This window comes from Mercenaria mercenaria, chromosome 17 (assembly GCF_021730395.1).
Source record: "Mercenaria mercenaria strain notata chromosome 17, MADL_Memer_1, whole genome shotgun sequence".
NCBI lineage: Eukaryota > Metazoa > Mollusca > Bivalvia > Venerida > Veneridae > Mercenaria > Mercenaria mercenaria.
In genome coordinates, this window is record NC_069377.1 from 69,650,684 (window position 1) to 69,675,350 (window position 24,667).

At 35.0% G+C, this 24,667-nt stretch overlaps 1 protein-coding gene across 3 annotated transcripts; it reads right to left on the reverse strand.

The window, feature by feature from the left end:
• Window positions 1-452: 452 nt before the first annotated feature.
• Window positions 453-18,474, reverse strand: LOC123536469 (uncharacterized). 3 transcript variants are annotated; one of them, XM_053528555.1, is made up of 4 exons: window positions 18,317-18,474; window positions 17,226-17,262; window positions 6,480-6,674; window positions 453-2,474 (listed from the first exon to the last, which is right to left on the reverse strand). In XM_053528555.1, the coding sequence occupies exons 1-4, from the start codon at window positions 18,329-18,331 to the stop codon at window positions 2,443-2,445; spliced, it is 279 nt and encodes a 92-aa protein (XP_053384530.1). In that variant the 5' UTR covers window positions 18,332-18,474; the 3' UTR covers window positions 453-2,442. The 3 variants fall into 3 exon arrangements, with proteins under 3 accessions (XP_053384530.1, XP_053384528.1, XP_053384529.1); XM_053528553.1 differs by lacking the exon at window positions 18,317-18,474 and having other exon boundaries at window positions 17,226-17,700; XM_053528554.1 differs by lacking the exons at window positions 453-2,474; window positions 18,317-18,474 and adding an exon at window positions 3,682-5,756 and having other exon boundaries at window positions 17,226-17,685.
• Between the last annotated feature and the right edge of the window lie 6,193 nt (window positions 18,475-24,667).

Below are 24,667 nucleotides of genomic sequence, written 5' to 3' on the forward strand. Positions count from 1 at the left end.
GTATAAACCTTTTACAGCTAAGATGTGTATATCATTAGACATCCTGTCTGTCATCTGGTCTCTCCCTGTTACCTACCAGCTCCTGCATTGGAAGAGGTCTATAACTTTAAGATCGCTTAAAGCGGCCCATCCACGGTCAGTAATATTGGCAAAAATATTGACAATCATATTTGAACGTGAATGGGCGGAAATATAGTTTTTACTGACGGATTGTCAAGTAGTAGAACAATGACCACTTAATGTTATAACGTGGAAAAGAAAGTGCAAAAGGCGACGGTGTGATAGTAGAACAACAAGATGGTAGGATGGCTGTTCATCATGGTCTGAACACTATCATTCAGGGCCATTAACACTATAATGATTAAAGTCGTGATGATTTTCCAAACAATATACAAAATATGAAAGTTTTTATAACTCAACTCAACTCAACTCAGCTCATATTTTATTAGAGTCTCATCTTTGTGCACAGTACAATTTACAGATAAAACCATTTACATAACTCAAAGCACTCCTTCATAGGAATTATAAGAGACTATAAAACATCACTATTAAAAATCACTATCAAAAATTCTATTTACAGTCTACCAATATTATATCCAATATTTAGCTCATTAATTACAATGTGTATATTTTCTATTTTGTTTTGGCTATGATATATTGTTATAAAAAACTAGCTAAAATTTATGACTATTCCTATTTATAATCTTTTAAGCATGATGTACAAAGTTCATATTAAGCTAATTTATAATTTCCATTTTTCATGAGTCATTAGAAGTTATTGATAAAATATAAAAACAAACTACTACTTACTACTGCTAGAGTCATTTCAACATACAACCAAAAATTCATATTATTTTAGAATTTCTCCTTAAACTAAAATTGCTTCTCAAACGTTCTAAAAACAAAGCTCACAGTGGACACCGGATTTGTCAAAATTATCTGCATCTAAGTTGTAAAATATAAAATGAAAATACTATATATTACAACTACAGAGTCATTTCAGCTTACCATATTATTTCAAAATTTCTGTTTAAACTAAAATTACTTCTCAAAGGTTCTAAAAAACAAAGTTCACAGTGAACACTGGATTTGTCAAAATTATCTACATCTAAGTTGTAAAATATAAAATCAAAAAAATATTATATATTACAACTACAGAGCCATTTCAGCTTACCATATTATTTTAGAGTTTCTCCTTAAAATTAAAATTACTTCTCAAAGGTTCTAAAAAAACAAAGCTCACCGTGAACACCGGATTTGTCAAAATTATCTGCACCTAAGTTGTAAAATATAAAATCAAAATACTATATATTACAACTACAGAGTCATTTCAGCTTACCATTCAAAACTTCATATTATTTTAAAATTTCTTCTAAAACTTAACATTACTTGTTAAAAGTTCTAAAAACAAAGTTCAACAGTGAACACTGAATTTATCAAATTTATCTCCTGAACAATTTTAAACGTCTAAGTTGAAGTATTTGGAAGCAGGCTTTGGCAGAAAATTTTACTATATCAGAATGCTGAAGTATAAAGCAAAGTTTCTCTCTATCAGACAACATCTCAAAAGTGTTACAAACATTTCGTATTTCCACATACAAATTCTCGCGGATTTCATTGTTTGTTTATATGTATAGGTGGACCGACGGTCTAGTGGTAACACGCTTGATTGTCAATCCAGAGGTCCGGGGTTCGAATCCCGGTCCAGGCACTGAAAATTTCTGAGATGCTCTTGAGTGTCTCCCACCTAACTAGAGGCCTGTACTGGTTCTTCCCATGAAAGACGGCTTCGCGTGTATCGGTGCTATACACCGGGCACGTTAAAGAACCAGACTGTCTATTCGCAAAGAGCTAGGCTAAGTTAGCCGGACACGTCTGTATCTAAAACGTTCTCTCTGTCTGTTCTGGAGGCTTTATCTCACTCTGTCCCTCTGGTCAGATCGCTCTGTGTCTGTACTAGTAGAGGATGAATTTCGCGCCCTGTGTGGCTGCGTCTGCTATATGTAAAGCGCCTTTGAACGTGTTTATCATGAAAAGGGCGCTATATAAATCTGGTATAATAATAATAATAATAATAATAATAATAATAATAATACGTGAAAATTACATAATCTAGTCTCAAAAGAAAATGCACGCTTCTTATTTTTTTACACCACTTGTACTATCTTTAAAATTACCTGATAAAGCTGTGAATGTTAATTTATTTCAGCAGTTCAATTAATTAGGATTGTAAATTTATTGTGGAATGAAAAGTGGATGCCCAACATACTTGAAATGAAACATTTGTCTATATTTCTTTACATTGTAGCAATAGAAATAGAAATAGTGATCTTGATTGTTATACTTGCAACATAGTATATATATGACTAAGGGTTCTGAAACTCATATCTATTTTTTTACATTAACGACTACGCGAAATCCCAACATCGGACGTAATGTCGATTAATGTTCATACTTTTTATTCATCGTCAACCCTGAAATATGGTAAAATTATAAATCAAAATTAACATGAGTGTTTCTAAGATACAGCAGAACAAAGCAGTGATATTTTTCAGTGTGCTATGAGTATCCTATCTTAAAAAGACGCTCATTTGTAAATGTTGAAACAATGTTTTGTTTTTTTACTTTTTTAAACTGTTGCGAGGTCAAATGATGGAATAGCTCTTCAAATTGTGATGAACGTTCAATATATATTGTTCTGAATATCGGTAAGACTTGAAAATGCACTTTTATAGCTTTAAAACTATGATTGTATATTATCGTGTGTTGTACTAGAGGATTTGTGAAGTGTTTAACGTACACATATAAGAAATAACTTAAACTGTAATACCGGTAGGTCGTCAAACCTACCCTTCTTGCTTGTACATTTGTCGGTACCAATATACATCATTGATGCGTATTTAATCTATAAACATCTTAAAACTAGTAAAGTCATGGCTGAAGCCTCACGTCAAAAATTCTGAAGCGTTTCCACCAGATTATAAGTTCAATAGACCGCAAGCACCGTACTGGAGGTGGTGATTTTATTCTTGTTTCAAACAAACTCATATAAGTAATTCTGTTGAAAACTAGTCTGATTCTAAAATTATTTTGGTTGAAATCAAACAGAAAGGAAAAAAGATATATTTGCTTGTAGTGCCTACAGGCCAGACCGACCGTGACTTGAATTGTATTGATGAGATAAGTCGAACTATCTCTACAATTGGCAATTTGAATAACACCATAATTGTTTGTGGTGACTTCAAATTAGTTGATTTTGACTGGAAAACTTCTACAGTTCTAAAGACTCTGAAAACTCTGTACTACCTGATTTACGACATAGTCCATTTCCTAATATGGAAAATATAAATTTTGATGGAAAGGGCGTTCTAAATTATTGAAAGACTTAAATCACCACAAGGCAGCTGGGTCTGGTGATATAAAACCTAGGGTACTTAAAGGATGGCAGCCCGCCTGCTTAGCTCAAAAGGTAGAGCGCAGATCTACGGATCGCGGGGTCGTGAGTTCGATCCCTGGGTGAGACGTATGTTCTCTGTGACGATTTGATATTTGATAAGAGACATTGTGTCTGATATCATTCGTCCTCCACCTGTAATTCATGTGGGGAAGTTGGCAGTTATTTGTCCATTCTATTATCAAAAAATCCCTCAAATGCTCTTTTCCAATTTAAAAACAGCAATGGAAATTTAATACTTGTTTTATTGACATTTGAACACATTTATATATAAAGTAAAATGATCTTCTGGAGCAAATAATTGCAAACCATTAAATGTCACAAACAAAACGAACAAAAAAGGGAAAGAAAATGAACACTTCTTTGAAATGATTAATGAATTTTTCAAACATATTTCAACAAATATAATGGAAGCGAGTAAACAAAAACCTGGTACTAGTATATAATTATCAGAGACATGAACACAGCGGCAAAAGTAAGCACCAAAATAAAGAATTATCTTACACCTAGAATTTTACAGTGATAAGAAGATGATTTATTTTACTAAAAACCAATTCCTGTCATCTTTGAAAACAGGTCTTTAGGAAAGATTTTAACATATTATTAATTCATATCAGCTAAGATTAAAGTAATGACAAATTTTTCCTGGAAACAGCTGTTTTTTACTTAGGACGTCATAATTCTAGATCATTGAAATGATACAACAAATATGACATATATCTAAAATATCAGATGGAAATACCTTAATATTAAGTTCAAAATATCTTTATTTGGACAACAGCTGTCCATAATACAAACACAGTATTATAACACACGAAAAACTTCAGAGGCAAGACAAATGGAAACAATGCATCAACAACAATTTTCATAAGCACAATCATACATTCTATAAATCATATATATATATATACATAATTCGCACATGTAAACACAAGTCCAACAATGTAAAAATACCAAATATGCACTTATTTTATTGCACATTATGACCACATTATGTAAAGCAGGAAAATATATCAGGGGCCGTATTCATAAAGCATCTTAAGTATAAGTTTTGACTTACGTTGACGATTTTACTACAGTTTGTGGTGATTTCAGCTTAAGTCTAAGTAAAAACTTAAGTCTTATTCATAAAACAGCTTAAACTTAAGATACGTAAGAAATGACTTATGTCAGAAAAGAAAATGGCATCGTGAGTACGATTAAGGTGTTGTTTTTCAGATAAAAGCACATTAAACATGATTGTGCGTGTTGTATCTGTTTGAAATTAATGTTGTCTTTTTTAATGTTTCCGTCCACAATAAAAGCCAAGAATTACTTATTAAATTGTTTTATGAATAACAAATATACTTAAGTAAAATACATTTCTTACCTAAGTAATACTTGAATAAATAATCAATTTCTTATACTTATACTTAAGATGCTTTATGAATACGGCCCAGTACTTCAGTGCATTTAATTGACAGTTCATGTACAAAACTACGAATACAGGTATACCATTAGAACAAGCAAGTGAAAACTTCAATGAAAATCAATTTTACAAACTAATCTTATACCGAATCAAGAAAATTTGTTCAATTTGTATACCAAGTTGAATATATATTTGTCACTGGTGTGTCGCCAGATATGGTTAAAATTCTATGAATTATTTTTAGGACTTGGATGATAAAGCGAAACTGCAGTTGTGGTGACACAAAGTCTCGCAGAATATCATATAATTATGAAACAATTGTATCATATACAGAAAAATGATTCGTCTAAACGAGATGGACAGTCAGTCAACCTTAAAAGTTTATCCATACTTATATGAGCCGTGCCATGGGAAAACCAACATAGTGGGTATGCGACCAGCATGGATCCAGACCAGCCTGCGCATCCGCGCAGGCTGGTCAGGCTCCATGCTGTTCGCTTTTAAAGCCTATTGGAATTGGAGAAACTATTAGCGAACAGCATGGATCCTGACCAGACTGCGCGGATGCGCAGGCTGGTCTTGATCCATGCTGGTCGCATACCCACTATGTTGGTTTTCTCATGGCACGGCTCATATGATATTCTGAGAGACGACGGTGGTGGTGGTGAAGCGGATGGGGTGGCGTATGCGTCAGATGGGTTTTTTTAACATATTTACAAAAAGTTTTCATTGTCCGTTTTCGTTTAGCATATGAAAAATCTACAGTATGCGAAAATAAATAATCTTTACACAATTTCTATTTCTTCAGTAAACTAATCTTCATTGAAGGACAGTTTACATCATAATAACAGTTAGTCAAATACAGCACAACACCATCCACACATGGTCTTTATACTGAAACAAGAGAAAAAAAGAAATAGACATATGTCTTGTTTGTTTTCTCTTTCGTAATTGTTTGACTTCTTTTTGTCATTTTCCTGGAAATAATCATACACAGAGTAGTCGCTGATGTAAAAACTGTTATATTGTTATGGTAGCATGGTCAAAGGCTGAAGAGCATGTGTTAACCTTTACCCTGCTAAATTTCTACAATGGACTGGTCCATCATTCAATTTGGACAGTTCCACTTCTTATTCTCCTTATTCAAAGGGTTGTTCACTGAATAGCGAACAGCGCAGACCATGATCGTGCAGGCTGGTTGACCTTGAACAGTGCAGACCATGGTTATTGATCTGCAATGGCCGCAAATGCAGAATCACTTGCCATCAGCAGGCTAAAGGTTAAACTGAATCAACTCGCAGTGGAGAGTTTACAGAAATAGAGAGTATTTAGCCGACGTCACATACCAGTGAGCAGATCTATACATTTTACTGGGACAGATATAAAAAAGGCTTCTAAATTAACTGTTTTGTTGGTGTATCTTTTGTGAACAAATGTTTTATTCAATGTGAAACTGTAAAATTTAATACGATGCTGGTTTAAGAATTCCAGTATGTCTAAAGCAGAAAATTTTAAGCAGATACAATTGCAATTCCGCCTATACTGACTTGTTAGTGGTGTAAAAATGATATATCAGAATTACTTTTTTCAGACAAAATAATTGTAATGACAAATTACCTTTTTGGAAGGCCGAGTTCTTTTGTGAATTTTTCCGCTCATTTCCTGTCTCCTTCACCACGAGACGTTCGGAGTCACCACAAACGCAAACACGCACAAAGCAAACGTGCACAGCAAGGTAAATAATCACAGCCAGTACAGCTATGCCAGCGAGCGTACCAAATACAGCAGGGATATACTCCCAGTTATCATCAACTGAAACATTTTAAGAAAACAGATCAATGTAAATCACAATTTATATGATTTTGTCTATTCTTTATCAAACATGTAGGTGGATTATCTTCCAAACGTATGTAGTGTTAGATAAAAGTAGCATTCTACCATTACTTAAAGGATTTTGTCTAACTTCTAAAACCCTTATTCCTTTACACCCATACTGATACTGCATCCTAAAGAACCAATGAACACCCAGTCAGGTCAATACACTCCGAGGGTTGAATGCGAATCTAGATAGATATATAATGATCATCTTGTAAAATTTTGGTTGCAATATCTGTTTTAAATATTTGTCATCAGTGTGTGGAACCCCAGAACTGGACGCAAGGACAAGACCAAATTTAATACCGAGTGGTTGGGGGCAAAAAGTAAAGTCCAGGATATACAGGATACAAAGTATGAAGACATATTAAATACTGCAATATATATTTCTGTAAGGCAAAATAAGTTTTGCTCTGATTTCAAGGTACAGGAGATGACAAGAGGGCCATGTGAAGTAGATGTATAATACGGTACTTCTACTCTCTTGCCTAACAGCTAGCTTTTATGGAGACGTGGTAGAGTGTCCGCTTAGAGAACTACTCAAGGTCCAGGGTTCAAATCCAGGTTGCCCCAAGGAGATTTTTGGAATTTGTTTCTGATCATACAAAAAGAATACAAGTGGCACGAATTCCATTGCTGTAGCTTCAAATACAGAAAATAGGTCAGGATTGCCGAGTTATCAAGAAGTCATGGTGCCCTTGACCATGACCTTTGCCCTAAGGGTCATCTACTGGTCAGGACCAACATCCCTATTAAGTTTCAGGGTTAGCCATAAGCATTGCAGAACATTAAGCTTTTTTGGTACTAAAGGTTACAGTGACTTTGACCTTAAGGTCATCTACCCTTCAGATCCAACCTCCCTATTACCTATTAGCTGGAGATTCCTAGGCCCAAGCATTGCCGAGTATTTTTAAAGTTCTTCCAAAATAAGTCTATGTAAAACCTGAGACCCCGGGGCAGGGCCTCTTTTTATCCCAGAGGCATAATTTGAAGAAACTTGATAGAAGACATCTAGGCAATGCTACATACCAAATATCCAAAGCATAGGCCTTGTGGTGTAAAACAGGAAGATTTTGAAAGTTTTCAGTTTGAAAAATCTATTTGTAGTTGCTGTGACCTAGTTGTGCAGTGGACCTGCACTTAACTACTAGTATCTGTTCGAAAAGTTAAAATTTCGCACTTAAAACGGATACTCTTAGTCTACCACTGAGTTAATGAGGCAATTGTCTAGATATCAGGTTATTCGACATATACATCATTATAAGCATTCAACGTTCGACAATCTCATTTTAGATCTACAGATCGACATAATTCATGAGGCATCTAAGAAAACTTAATATGGTAAGTAAAGCTGTGACATACTAATGTCCCTTCTTGCTTAATGATACCTTGAATCCAGATAATTATATATTTCAAGTAAATGATATTCAAAATGATTTATTTTCTGGTGAACCTTGCAATAGTTTTTTAGATACGGTACACACCCTTGAACGAAGTATGAAAACACAGGAAAATATTGATGATGCATATAAATCTTTATGTTCAATTATTAAAGACGAGATGAATAGTAAATTGTCTTGTATAAAGCCTGTATTGTTTAGTTGTATGAATAATAAGAAGAGGCGACTTTATAAAATAGAGAAAAGTGAAAACTTCTTGATCAGCTTACAAATGGCATGATGTATGTTTTTATGAAAAACAATGGCTTAGAGTCACTGACAGATCACTTAAGTCTACATTTAAAACTTTGTATTGTAATAGACGTAAATTATTTGATAGACATGTACAACAAAATAAACGCCCAATATTGGTACCAGTTACAATGTGAGCAACTTGATTCTGTTGAGAAAGATCCAAATAAATTCTAGAAGACTATTGGTAGAAATGGTATGGCTAGCAAAAATTGCATAGAATACCTATGGAAATGGTTAATGAGATTGGTTCAGTCGAATATGATTCTTTTAAAGTTTAAGATCACTGGAAATGTACTTTTAGTAATCTCTTAAATAATGATTTGTATGTCAATAGTAATAATTCATGTAATAATGATATGACTGAGGAAGCTTTTGAAGATTATTTTTCAGTTTTTGAAGTTAGGAAAGCTATTGAAAAAGCAAAATTGCATAAAGCATCAGGTTTTGATAATATCCCTTAAGAAGTGTTTAAAAATGACATAGCAGTTTCTTTTTTATGCATATATCTTTCAATGTCTGCTATCAGACTGGCAGAACACTCTCCGATTGGGGCAAAGGAATTCTGAACTCTGTACCTAAGCCTGGTATGACCGATCTACGACAGCCCCGTAAATTATCGAGGGATCAACCTTGTACCAACCATGTATAAATTATATTGCTCCGTTATAAAAGAAAGATTGGCAAAGTGGATGGATGTAAATAATGAACCTGTGGATGAGCAAAATGACTTGCGGAAAAACAGGAGCATAGTTGATTATATATCATTGCTCTCCACTGTAATAGAATCACGTATTAAGAAAAAACGGAGTACATTTGTAGCCTTTATAGATATTCGAAAGGCATACGATTGAATCATGTAATTTCGTGGGCATGAAATTTCGTGGTTTTGGTCAAAACGTCAAATTCGTGGGAATATGAATTCGTGGATTTCAACTTTTGAACATAAAATTAATGGGAATTTTACTTGTTCGTTGGGATTAAATTTCGTGGATTGACTCAACCACGAAATCCACGAACATTAGACCCCCACGAATATTAATGATTTCAGAGTATGTTGATTTGATAAATTAAGAAATATAGGCATAGCTGAAAAATGTATAATGCTATTCAGGCAATATACAGAAATGTTACATGCTGTGTTTATCATCTGAATGGTTCAGTGTTAAGTTAGACTTACCCGAGGCTAGAGGGCGTGGACGATAGCATGCATTTCCACTACCGTCCATGAACAGGCTCAATCAAACCGAGCCTGCAACATTTTCACTTTTGTTGTGTTGAGCGACCTGTGGAATTTTCACTACCGTCCAATGAACAGGCTCAATCAAACCGAGCCTGCAACATTTTCACTTTTGTTGTGTTGAGCGACCTGTGGAATTTCCACTTTTTCTATTTTAAGACAAGGCTGTATTTTGTCACCATTATTATTTAATTGTTTTATTAACAACATGGCAATCAAGATAAAGGCGCTAGGACTTGAAATATATATTTATAATGGTGAGAAAGTATCATTTTGCTCTATGCGGATGATGTTGTTTTATTAGCCTCGAATGAAGAAGATCTCCAGAAAATGCTAAAATGTTTGTCAGATTGGTGTGATACATGTACATTTCAGGAATAATTCTGCCTGTAAAATAAATTTTAGTTTTTCATGTGGTAATAAAAAATTGGAGATTGCTGACAAATATGTATATCTTGGCCTGGCTTTATGTGACCATTTACACATCCAAATTTGTATCCCAGGCAGCAAGCAGAGCTTTTGGTGTATTAATTGCAAAATATAAACTTCTAGGTGGTATGCCCCATCATGTATAGAAAACGCTGTATGACTCTATGGTATGGCCGGTTACAGCTTATGGGGCAGCTGTTTGGGGGACGATAAGGTTTCATGTATTGAGGCTGTGGAGAACCGAGCCATGCGCTTCTTTCTTGGAACAGGCAAATACACTCCTGGCTCTGCTGTGGCTGGAGATTTGGGCTGAGGACCAGTTTCCGTTATACAGCTAAAATATGTTGTAAACTTTTGAAGTTATTGGGTTAGAATAACAATCTTACATATAAAGGCCTCCAAAATTTCATATTCACATCCTTGGTAACACGTTTAAGAAAAAGGCTTAAATGTTATGACCAGAAGTACAAAGTAATGTAAAAACCCATTTGTAAACTCTGTTACTGGTTTTGGGAAGAAGATATCATTTACCACTTTATTCTTTGATAAGTGTGCAATACAAATGTAATCATAAATGTTATGAATACATATGGTGGCATATTTCTGCATACGCTAACCAGATAAGTTTCGCGAAAATGTATCGAGTTTTCAAGAAAAACATTTAAAAAATCTCGAAAATATATAAACTTTTCGCGAAAACATAAAAGCTTTTCTCGAAAGGAACTGCAAATATTAAGTGGATAAATTTGTGTTATTGCCAACTACTGCATAAGAAAACCAGATAAGTTTCGCGAAAATGGACCAAATTTTCATGAAAAACGGTAACGTTTTCGTGAAAATAAAATATTATTTTCGCGAAAACTTTATTTTCACGGAAACCATACCGTTTTTCATGAAAGTTTAGTCCGTTATTCGCGAAACTTATCTGGTTTTCCTATGCAGTAGTGGGCACTAACGCAACCTTTTTCCGTTTAATATTTGCAGTTCTTTTCGTGAAAAGCTTTTATGTTTTCGCGAAAGATTTTCTGTTTTTCGTGAAAAATTGATACATTTTCGCGAAACTTATCTAGTTATCGTATGCAGAAATATGCCACCATAAATACATAACTATAAACATCTGGAAACGCAACTGCGGTAATTTTCCTGTTAAAACAGCAACCTGCCCCTTTTTGACAGCACCCTGCCCTTTTTGAGCTCTAGAAATAACAGTCATAAACCAGACTAGGCTCCGTTACAGAGTGGCAAAGTAGTGTTATAATGTGGACAATAGAAATTGTAGACATTGGTATTTTAGAGTAAAAAAAAAATTAAATTTGGATAATCTGGATGTGCAGGATGTTGTGATTTTAGTGTACCATTAAATAAAACTATGCTTGTTCCAAAAGTGATGAGTTCTGCCATGGACTGTTGTATTGATGAATGAATACATTCTGTGCATAGTTTAGTAGGCAAAGATGATAAAAGTAAAAACAAGCTACGTTTATATCAGAAGTTTAAATTTGACTATGAGCATGAACTGTCAGGGCCCTCACTCTACTTTGGGGGAAGGGGTCCGCAGCCCTCAGGCGGGGGAATTTTCACGTCGTTTTAGCCAAAAGGGGGAATTTTCATTGCCTTCAAAGAATAACATACTATGTAAGAACTATAACATGTATAACTCTCATTACACTAAAGTTGTTTCTTTTTGTCAACATACTACTGGTAACTGCAATTATATCATGTCAAGATCAGCTTTTCAGGGGACAAGCTATACTGTTATTAATGAAACTTTGACAAACTTTATCTAAAACAAGTACATTTATCATTACACATTTTTTTAATCAATTTATATTTTAGTTGTCTAAAAGTGGGTGGGGTTTGGTGCCTCTGCATTTTATTATCAAAAATGCTTCAAAAATAAGGGCTGCTTTTGCAAAAGTGATCATATTTTTCTTAAATGCAGACTTTCAAATGGCTTTTTATTTAGATTGTACTAAAAAATCTTGTAAGAAATGATGAAAATGTCCGAAAATCACGGTCGCGAAAACGGGTGACAAATATGGAAAACGAAAGTAAATATTTAAAATTCCTGATGAAATACCTGTTTTAAATTTCTTTTTTTACCATACCTATGCAATACTTACAATTTCTGCTTATTAAAGCATTTAATTTATTTGGACCAAACAAATAAAATCTGGAAAGTAGATCCCTCGGAAGCACCGAGAACAAGGCAAATAGTGAAAATTGCAGACTCGGTTTGATTGAGTCTGTTCATGGGCAGTAATGGAAAAAGCAACACTGCCCACGCCCCCTAGCACCAGCTTAAGCAGTATTCAATCTTCAAATCTAAATGAGTTGAAATCAATGATCCCGAAGGACCAGAAAATATAACAACACTGAGATGAAGTCGGGGCGACTTTTTACGGCCGCCACACAGCACTTAACACCCGCTGTTGTGAAGTAAAAGCCTCGGCAATGATCATAAATTTTCTATAGACCGTAACGGTTGACCGGCTAACGTAATCGTTCAAGCAAACAAAACAATGATTTCAATTATCCAATTTGTGCAAAGACGATAATCTAAAGCTGCATTGTTTATCAATTAATTTTTACACATTGATCAGTAAACACCTTTGATAATGACAGGGATTATTGTACTAAATATAAACCGCGAGGTGACCACGTGTCAATCGGCGCGTGGCGTGGTTGACATCTGTTAGCAGCTAATTAACATATGACGCTCCGCCTACTGCCATACTTCCGCGTATGACGGCGAACAATATTGAAATTGACTGTGATTTTGATTGACAAGGGGCAGAACTTTCGAACTCGAGACGCATCAAACAAAATTTCCGCGAGTCAATCCGACGCACGGAGCATATTTTGTGCGGGTCAAATACGAGTTTTTCTCGATTTTCGCGGATCAAAAACCCGGGACCTCGGGTCAACCGAATGCCCTGTAAGGGGGAATTTTTTTTTCTCTGGAGGGGGAAAAAAGGATACTATTTTGGCGGGGGAAGCAGCCGATATTCGGCGGCAAAAACGGCCGATCGAGGGCCCTGTGAACAATATATAAATGTGGTAATGCCTTATTGGCAATAGGTCAGCATTAGCAAAGTTTAGAATGGGGGTTGACCGAATTCGTTTAGAGACCGGAAGGTATGAAAGATTAGATATAAATAAAAGAATCTGTCCTATTTGTAAATCAGGAATAGAGGATGAAAGGCTCTTATTACTTCACTGTTCGGTATACATATAATGATATTCGCCAGACCTGATTTGACAACGCTGTTGTGGTGTTTGTCCACTGTTTAACACGTATCCTTAGGACACTGGGCACATTTTTATGCAATCTCGCCAACGTCGCTCGACCTTCAGCTATTTCCGGAAGTAAAGAAAATGAAAATAGACAGGCTAAACTTGAAAACGAAAGTCACCTTTGCATTGGTCGATAGTCAGGGGTCACGCGCAGGGGTCAACCCGTCAAAATGCGCGTGGACTTTTTTCTTGCTAATGGGGAGTAAATTTTCAGCATTTTCTTACGATCTGAAAATACCTGGGCTTGCAACATTTTCGTTTTTGTCGTGTTGAACGATCTGTGGAGTTTCCACTTTTTGCATTTTAGTACGACATGTAAGGTTTTCATCTACGACTCGGAATAAACACAGGTGTCCGTAACGGAGAGATTTTTTCTTTTCGATGTTGTCTGATTGTTTCAAGATATGCCTCGGATGTAAGATATTTCCGTATTTGAGAGCTGCAGACCTAGACATTTTAGAAAATGTTCAATAATAAATATTGATTCTACGGAAGTGTGAAAGGGCCATCAGACGCTTATACGTTTTATTACGTTACAGGTGCGGAAAGGATATAATGATACTGAAAAGTTATGCTTCCTATTATCAAATGAAAGAATTGTTACATATACTGCCAAATCCTGCTAAGATATACTTAGAAGAGATTGTTTATAATGAATGTTTATATGTAAAGATACATAACTGATATAAAAATGTAAACTTTGTACTAAATTACTAGTATGTCATATGTTTCATAGTTGTATTCTCGGGTTAATATTCATGGAAGGTTTTAAAAAAATCTAAAATAAGGTATGAAAGGGGGGCGGGGGGGGGAGTGTGACCAAGGTAAGGGGGTGACAAGGTGTAACAAAGCATTGTTTTTATGCTGAGAAACATTTATCGTTACTCAGTAGCGATTTTGTTTTATTAACTAGCGACCTTTTTGACATTGAAATACTTCACTGTAGTCAAAGGTAATTTAAACCTATGTGTAAATAATGATCTTTGTATTCTTATCTGGCAAGAAAGTTTTATAACACCCGTAAAATATGTTTGCTTATCAAACTATAGATGATCTGGCCCCGTGTTCACAAAACATTTTCAGTCTCAGCTGAGTTTGATAATGAAATTTTACTTCTCATTTATATTTAAATAGCATGTTTAAGACTAAATTTTATGTTAATAACTATTTTAATGTGACTATTCAGTATTAATGGTCAGTCTCATTTGGAATTTAAGCTTGAAGTTTTAGTAAAAATGATATTAAAAGTTTCAAACTCAAACTCAGCTGAGACCAAAAAATGCTTTGTGAACACGGGGCCTGATCATATTTAGATAATTTGTTAACTGTCGTGCATAAGTATCATTATACAAATTCAGTGCCTTATTTTCATTTTCTTATGGCAGTTATTATAGTACACGGATCAGCAAATATATTTTACTCTTACCTGCATAATGTAAATACAGGTCTTAAGAGGTATTTCTATAAATGCAAGTCTGCAAACTTGATCATTCATCCACCCACACACTCACGCACATGCACTCATTCACCTACTCACCCACCCATCAACATGCTGTCTTACTTGTTCACTCGTCAACTCGTCACTCACTCACTCGCTCACATCTGGAAACACTCCTTCTGTCCACCCTCTCATTTGCCCACACATCCCTATACTGAGTCACAGTCAGCTGGCAGAAAGCGCCTCTTATGACCTTATACAATATTCTTACTGTTGTAGTTGTACATGTATGTAATAATTTCAGATCAGTAATTATCATCTATAGGCTCCTAATTCTTAGAGAGTGACCATTTACATTTGTGAAGTGTTTTTACTGTTTATATGCTTTTTATTGCATGTAAATGGGTGCAAAATGAGGTGAGACTGGAATAAAATATAATATATTATATATATATAACAAGAGGGCCATGATGGCCCTATATCGCTCACCTGAGTTTAGTTGCTTGCTTAAACAAATGTCTTTGCTTAAGCTTCAGTACCAAAAACTAAGTGAGTAGGTCATGGTAAAGATTATTCAAGATAACTACTGAAATTTATCTGTTTAGAAATTAACCTGGTGGTCCAAATTTCTTTGCTGTAGCTTCAAAAACAAGAAAGTAGGTCAGCAGTTCAGGGTTAAGAATATTAAAAATGAGTATTGAAATCAGTATCAAAAGTTATAAACATGGTCCAAATTTCTATGCTATACCTTCAAAAACAAGAAAGTAGACCAGTAGGTCGTGATAAGGACAATTCAAGATGAATATTGAAATCTGTATCAAACTTTATGCTTGTGGTCCAAATTTCTTTGCCACTCCTTCAAAAACAAATAAGTCTATGTAAAACAAAGGACCAGCCGGGCGTGACCTATACTGACCCCAAGGTTATGATTTGAACAGTTTTGGAAGAGAACCACTAGAGCATAACACATACTAAATATCTAAGCTCCGTGCCTTGTGGTTTAAGACAAGATTTTTAAAAATATTTTTCCTGTACAAGTCTATTTAAAACATGTGCCCCCGGGGCTGGGCCATATTTTACCCCAGGGGGATAATTTGAACAGTCTTCGTAGACGACCACTAGATGATGCTACATACCAAATATCAAAGCCCTAGGGCAGGAAGATTTTCAAAGTTTCTCCCTATATAAGTCTATATAGACCATGCGACCCCCAGGGCGGGGCCATATTTGACCCTGGGGGGGGGGGGGGGAATTTGAACAATCTTCGTAGAGGACCACAAGATGATACTACATACCAAATATCAAAGCCCTAGGCCCTGTAGTTTAAGACAAGAAGATTTTCATAGGGTTTCCTTGTATAAGTCTATGTAAACCATGTGAGCCCCAGGGCGGGGCCATATTTGACACTAGGGGAATCATTTAAAAATCTTGGTAGAGGACCATTAGATATTATTACATGACTGTATTCTATTGTTTCTCTGATTGGCTGAAAACGGTTTGAAAAGTAATGAGTACATATCATATCAACTTATCTTGGGTTATAAATAGTACGAAAATAAAAATAGATCGAAGTAGGTGCTTGGAAAACCAATATCAACCTGATTTGGTCTAAATTTAGTCCTTATTTCTTTATTAAAGTTACAATTGTAATAACAGGACTGACTTTACATTTATTCATGTAATAAAACAATTATTGACATTTTCATAGGTTGATATCAAGATTCATCAACCCTCAAAAAGTTATATTCACCTAGCCTTCGGGTTGATAAATCCTGATATCAACCTATGAAAATGTCGATAATTGTATAGTGCTACATACCAAATACCAAAGCCATAGGCCCTGTGGTTTTGGACAAGAAGATGTTCAATTGTTTCCCTATATAAGATTATATATACATTGTGACTCCTGGGGCGGGGCCATATTTGACCCTAGGGGGATAATTTGCAAAAACTTGGTAGAGGACCACTAGATGATGCTACATACCAAATATCAAAGCCCTAGGACCTGTGGTTTTGAACAAGAAGATTTTCAAAGTTTTTCTTTTTGGTTGCCATGGCAACCAGAGTTTTGTATGGAATTCAATTCTTTGAACAATTTTTAAAGAAGACCATTGAGGAGTTTCATCAAAGTTGGCTTGGTGGTTCAGGAGCAGATGTTGTTTAAAGGAAAGTGTGGACGGACGGACGACGGACACAGGACGGTGAGCGATTACAATAGCTCACCCTGAGCTGTTCTCAGGTACAGGTGAGCTAAAAACTAAACCACAAGCTCGGAGACTTCGCGCACATATACCACCTATCTGATACACTATTCGGCCAGTGGAAAATAAGTTTCTGTTCAATCAATCGAAGAAAATTTCACTTCTTCTGTAAAGTATTCATAGATAACTTACGTGTGTTGCCACTGGTAAAGACTGTGTCGGCCCTCTCCTGGAAGAGATAGAAGAACTCTTGATTCCCGCAATAATTTAATAGAAACATATTAATTTTTTTTTTTTCAAAAAAATGCTTTTCGTTTCTGTTATATGTAAATTATAGCTTTGTTTCAACATAGAATTTGCGCAGGCTAGTAAATTGTCCTCTTAATACACGCTTCATAAGTAAACACATGCGAATATTGGAGAAACATATGTAACAATAGAAAACACTTGTGATCAATTTACTGCGTAATTTAGTATACATTAAAAAAGTGATATTTATCTTTCAGAAACAGTGAATAGGTATCCTTCTGGTGCCACAGAATCGCAAATGTCAAGTGGTGTATTTCCAGATGATTATTTCATATGTGTGTTGTTTTTGTTTCTCTTCCTTTATTTAGATCAAAGTTAATACTTTCTTTTTCTCTATTAAAGGAGTTCATCACAATATGTTGTGCGCAATTAAATCGCCAGTTTTTATATGTAATTTTACTTTCTCTTTCGAAAATTGTTTAATCAGTATAAATAAAGTTTCTTTAAATTGTATAAAACCTTTGAGGAATTTGATCTAGAAATACAAGTAAAACAATCCAATGCAGCAAACCCGCCAGTTTAAAAAAAAAAAACAGACTTTTTAGTATTAAATAATGAATCTCAAACGAATTTCTGTAAAAGAAGAAATGTATTAATAAATCTTGTAAATTATTTATCATGTGTTTATAAATATTTTTTTCGCATATTTTGGAAGGGGCTGGGTGGAGGAGGGAGAGGGGGGAGGGTAAATGATGCGGATACAAAGAACACATGTGACCAGCGTTTACCAGTAAAAGACCTGAAGTCTGAAACCAAGGGAAGCAAATAGCTGTTAAACTTCAATCAATGCTGAGCGCCAAACGAGGAAGCTACCAATACCATCTTTCACCTCTTTGGTACGACGCAGCCAAGGATCGAACCCGCGACTTCCCGCACTCGAAGCGGGCGTTTTACCACTAGGCTACCGTTGAACCTATACGTATGTGCCCTGTCGCGGTTTATTTCACGCGCTGTAAACAGTTGCATATACTTACCGTGTAATTATACATACTTCCATAAAAAGTAAACTTTCTGTTAAAACGCACGTTTGTGTGTCTATTATAAATAAGAGCTACTAAGATAGCAGGGTACACTTTCGAATTTTGGCCCCCATCAATATTCGTTATAAAGAGAACATCGTGATTTTGGATGTCTGTAAATTAAGGTGGGAGATAATGATTATTAATTCTTTAGAAAATTTATACAGCCGATGCATGCAAAATTCTGATGTCAGTTGGAAAACTAACTGCTGGTAGCTTTGTATGATCAATGAGACACCATTTCGCGGAAAAATTCAATTCACGGAAGGGTTCTGTGCTTGTTGATTGATACTCTGGAACATTTTCGTTATTTTCCGAAAAAACGAGCTGGATGGGCCCCCATTCCGTTTATGTCCTGACGTTCAGTAAGGACTATTAAATTAAGAAATGCAATAAAATTGGACAGTGTTCTTGCAGCGGGATCATTGTAGACTGTTCAAAAGGTGCAAAATTGATGATTCTGGCACGCTATTTTTCATGGATGATGTAAACCTTTCGCTTTGATAACTTTCTTTATTCTTGTATGAGAATCCAGATCTTGCCATTAATTAAAAGCACAAAACATGCACGCAATTTATAAAATAGCCACCCAAATTTTGCTCATAGGGGAAGTGCAATATTGCGGCTCGCTACATGTAAGACCGTCTGTGCCCAAAATTTTCGCATCTAAGTGTACCTTGCTACCTAATTATCAATGCTCTCATTATTAATGCTATAAATATGGCTTACGGAATACGGTTTTCCAGATTTCTATTTTTACATGGTAACGATTTCAATTTATTTTTTTTTATTTTATTTTATTTTATTTTTTTGTTTTGTTTTTTTTTATTAAAAATAATAAGCAGTGAAAAGTGACTAAATAAACAAAAATTAGACTGACTAAAAAGATAGCTTCTTATTTTGGCCACTTTCGCATACGATAAGCAAAGTGGTTCAAAAGTCTGCTATTAATGAACATACATGTTAATGGCTCTGGTGCATTTTAGGTATAATCATTATCAATATATTAAGTTATGCTCGTGAAAATCATGTGCTTGGACCCTAATTTATGTAGCTATGCTTAGTTGACTACGTTATACTGACCTATATGGCTAATCGGAGATAAATTCAAGCTAAAATGTTCACCTATATTTTTCAATAATTACTGCTTTTAGGTAAAACAAGCATCATAACAAATCTATCTACACTTTTTACAAGGAACAAAAATGTCAAACGTGTGTCTTTTTAGAACTTGAAATGTCCCATTTTCTATAACGATTTTGGGCGTGTCTGAAAATAAAATTAACCTACAGTAAAAACATGTTAAAGACAGCAATTTTCTCATTAGCTGAGATGGATAGGGCATTTGACAAAGTACATTCTTCGTTTTCTTTAGAAAAATGTCCGTAATTTTGCCGAATATCGTTAACTCTTATCAAATCAATGTCAATCTTTAATGCTTTTACTGCACTGTACAATGTTTCGTCAGTTCATTATACGTAGTGTTTACCTCAAACGTGGAATTTCGTTTCCTATTATAGTCATATAAATATGAAATAATTATAATTGAAATGAATAATATTTATAGTATTAATGAACACTGAATTACGAAAATAGATTGACAAATTGTCGATAAAATATAAAAACAAATACCGGTAGATTATTTAAAGACTCTTTCATTGCATGCATTGTTGATTTTAAGGAATCGAGTGAGTGCACTCGAGAATAAGAACAGAACAGAACAGAACATACATTTTATTTTGAATTAAGCATATACAGCTGATCTTCATATATACAACAATATACATGCATGAATACTAAAAATGGTAATACCTAGTATTCTAAACATACCAGTAAATTAGTGAGAGTGTAATACAACACATGTAACACAATCTATATCTATATACATGATAGCTAGGATGGTAAGAGATACTACCCGGCGTTCAATGCATTTGATATCATTTTGAAGGCTTTATTACAATATACAGCTAATTTAATTGACACTGACTTCATTTCTGAATTAAGCAATTCTATGAATTTATACATGCTAGGGTTTCTTACAAAATAATTGAATATGTACTGTTTTCTTATAGTATCATACAAACAGCAAATCAATATAAAGTGTTATTCATCTTCGATGTCAATTTTGTTACGGTAAAACATTTTCGTCCACTTCGATCGATATTATTGTGTCTTCCTGTTTCTTAATAGATAAATTATTGGACGATAATCTGAGTTTAAACAATGTGTTTCTTAATTTCGTACTGTCTACAATGTTAAGGTATCCAGACCTGTTAAATTCTGTCTTAATATGTTTATCCAAATGTAACGAAGTACATAGACTTACACTAGGGTGCCAATGTTTGATATATATACTCTTAAACGATTATGTATTACTGGTATCGGTATAAATACATTTAAATTTGTAGATTCTGGATACATCCATACCTCGTTAAATTTCGCACTATTACATCATTAGGTTTAGACTCTATGCCCAATCTCTGGCTTTTAACAATGTAATCTAGTATACAATTACTGCTTTATTTTGGTATAACTTTATGAAATATTTAATAATTCTTACCTGTCGTGAAATATATATAGTGGAAATCTGCCCACTTCAGAATACAATGATAAAGTATTTGTTGACATTTTCACATTAAGTAACCATTTACAGTACTTTCTATGTACGATTTCTAAATTGTCCGCTTGCATACTACCCCATATCTCACAACCATAATTTAGAATTGGCAGAACATATTGATCAAATAATTGAACATGATATCAATTGGGACTTGTTTCCCTTTCATTACATTTAACAATGAGCTCGTTGCCCGTAGTGCTTTACCTTTCAATGTGTTTGTCGCATTCAGAATGATCCACCACTAGACATAATAATACCTAAGTAGTTGAAAATTTTGACAACACTTTATTTATACCATCATATAAATTTTCTTGCAGTGCATTTTCTAAATCATTCAAATTTCTGACAACGTATTTACATCTTTCACACATACAATTTAACCTCTTCATACATTGAATAAATCACAGAAAACAATTTAGCATCAATTCCACAATTTATTAGTTATACCACAGACAGTTTTTGTCAATTGGCTCGTATGCCTTTTTAAAGTCAATAAAGCAGTAAAATAGTTTCTTCTTATCGTTTATAGCCCGTCCACTTAACTCTGTAGGGAGAGCACAGATCTACGGATGGCGGGGCCGTGAGTTCGAGCCTTGGACGAGGCGTATGTTCTCCGTGATGATTTGATAAAAGACATTGTGTCTGAATTCATTCGTCCTCCACCTCTGATTCATGTGGGGAAGTTGGCAGTTACTTGCGGAGAACAGGTCTGTACTGATACAGAATCCAGGAACGCTGGTTAGGCTGACTGCCTGCCGTTACATAACTGAAATACTGTTAAAAAAACAGCGTTAAACCCAAAACAAACAAACAAACAAACAAACAAATCTTATCGTTTATATATTTTTTTCAATCAAAGAACTAAATATAAAAATAGCATTTACAGTACTGCAGAAGGTGCAGAGATGATGTTGTTTACTTGTGTAAAACAGGATTATCATAAACACTGAATGGGGGGTGGGGGTGCAGGGGTTTAAATACATTTTTCAGACTAATCCACGGGATGTTTTTACTGTATGTAAATTTGGCGCCACATACAGTTGATTAGAATATTCAGTATTTAATAATAATAAAGACATATAATACCATTTTGTTTACGTCTTACCTTAATGCCGTAATGATAATTTCAGCGGTATGTTTAAGATATGTCTCAGCTCTGAATGATCGACTCAGTAAATATGCATAAAGGAATGAAAAACCCTTTGTCTGTTCTGGAATGTGCATTGATTTTTACCGTAATATTGCAGAAAATACATCGTTGCATTTAACTTGTGAGCCGATTGATATACCTTCATAAATTATATGTTTTGATGTAACTTTAGTTTGAAAGTATATTGATATATAATTGCTTTAGATTACATAAATAGACTGAAAAGAAAACGTGTGCGCGCTTCTTAAATTTTACACCACTTGTCTTTAAAGTATCAGTATAGATTATTGATGCATTTTTAATCTATTTTCATCTTAAAACTAGTAAAGACATGGCTGAAGCCTCACAAAAAAATCTGAAGTGTTTCCACCAGATTATAAGTCGCAAGAACCGTACTGGAAGTGGTGTTTTTATTCTTGTTTAAAACAACCTCATATCAGTAATTCTGTTGAAATCCAGTCTGATTCTGAAATTATTTGGGGAGAAAGGAAAACAAGATCTATTTGTTTGTAGTGCCTACAGGTCAGACCGTGAAAATTAGTTGTATTGATGAGATAAGTCGAACTATCTCCACAATTCGAATAACACCGTAATTGTTGGCGGTGACTTTAACTTAGCTACTAGCTGGAGCATCCCATGCAGAGGAAAGCAATAAGTTTATAGACTTAGCATACAGTTTTGGTCACGTCTTGAACAACTAGTTTGTGAACCTACTTATATAAGTGATACTATACTATACTGTCTTGACCTCGTATTCATAAACAACTCTAGTCTTGTAGACATCAAAGTCATTCTAGGTTTCAGCGATCACTGTATTCCTTGTTTAGATATGATCTCCTCTGGCCAAGGATGAATTTTAAAGAGGAAAGGAAAATCCTGTTATTTGAAAAGGCAGACCGGAACAGCATTAGAACAAAATTGATTTCATTCAGTAGCAAACTAAAACCAAATGCACCTAGGATGAGTGTCCAAGAACTCTCGGATAGTTTTACTAATACTCCTCAAATGCTTATCAAAGATCATATACCCACGGAAATAGTAAATGGTAAAAAGCATCTCCCTTGACTAACTACTGATATTAAGAAATTACTTAAGAAGAGGGATAGGTTGTAATCAAAATTTAAAAAATGGTAAAGTGGGTTGCATATTCTCTAAGCATAAAAAATTGAAATCATATATTCAAAATAAAACCAGATCAGCATACTAGGATTATATCAATAACTTTGTTTGTGATTCTTCAGAACATAAAAACACTATCACAAAAAAGTTTGGTGATTCATTAAGAGTTTGAAAACTGAATCTAGTGTGATAGCACCACTTAGAGATCAAGATGTCTTAACATCATGCTCGAAAGAAAAAGCAAATATCCGTAATCAACAATTTTCCTCAGTTTTTACCAAACCAGACAACTCTTAAATCACCACAAGGCAGCTGGGCCTGGTGATATAAAACCTAGCATACTTAAAGAATGACAGCCCGTCTGCTTAGCTTAAAAGGTAGAACACAGATCTACGGATCGCGGGGTCGTGATTTTGATCCCCAGGTGAGGTGTATTTTCTCTGCGACGATTTGATAAAAGACATTGTGTCTGATATCATTCGTCCTCCACCTCTTATTCATGTGAGGAAGTCGTCATTTACTTTCGGAGAACGGGTTTGTATTGGTACAGAATCCAGAAACACTGGTTTGGTTAACTGCCCACCGCTATATTACTGAAATACTGTTGAAAACGGCGTTAAATCCAAACAAAACAAACAAACAAACAAACAAAGTGCAGCAGGAATTGTACCTATTTTTACTTTAATCTTCGATAGGTTACTGTAATACAGAGTGTTACCATCAGACTGGAATAAAGCTATTGTCGCACCCTGAAAAGTTCCAAGCAGGTAATTACCGTCTTGTGTCTTTGACCTGTATTGCATGCAAATTACTTGAGCACATAGTGGTCAGTAACACTGTAGACCATCTAGATAATCACAATATCTTAATAGATAACCAACATGGTTTCCACTCTCGTAGATCATGCGAAACCTACAAGGAGTTGATATGTTTTTTACATGAACTCACTCAATCTGTTAAACGAAACCAAGTCGACGTTGCAATTATGGGTGGGAGAGGAAATGGAGGATGTTCTTCCTTGTAGACAAGTGCCATATCATGTACATTACAATATCCAGACAGGCAGTCCCGACTTATTACCCTCCTCATGGTGTCCCCCAAAATCTAGGCAGGCAGTCCTAACTTATTACCCTCCTCATGGTGTCCCCCAAAATCTAGGCAGGCAGTCCTGACATATAACCCTCCTCATGGTGTCCCCCAAAATTTAGGTAGGCAGTCCTGACTTATTACTCTCCTCATGGTGTCCCCCAAAATCTAGGCAGGCAGTTCTGACTTATTACCCTCCTCATGGTGTCCCCCAAAATCAACGCAGGCAGTTCTGACTTATTACCCTCCTCATGGTGTCCCCCAAAATCTAGACAGGCAGTTCTGACTTATTACCCTCCTCATGGTACCCCCCCAAAATCTAGACAGGCAG

Coding starts and splice junctions, on each gene's coding strand:
- LOC123536469 (XM_053528553.1), bottom strand. CDS start 17,313: ATGTTTCTATTAAATTATTGCGGGAATCAAGAGTTCTTCTATCTCTTC. Junction 6,675..17,225: donor CTTTACCAGTGGCAACACAC/GTAAGTTATCTA, acceptor AAAATGTTTCAG/TTGATGATAACTGGGAGTAT. Junction 2,475..6,479: donor GAACTCGGCCTTCCAAAAAG/GTAATTTGTCAT, acceptor ACCATATTTCAG/GGTTGACGATGAATAAAAAG.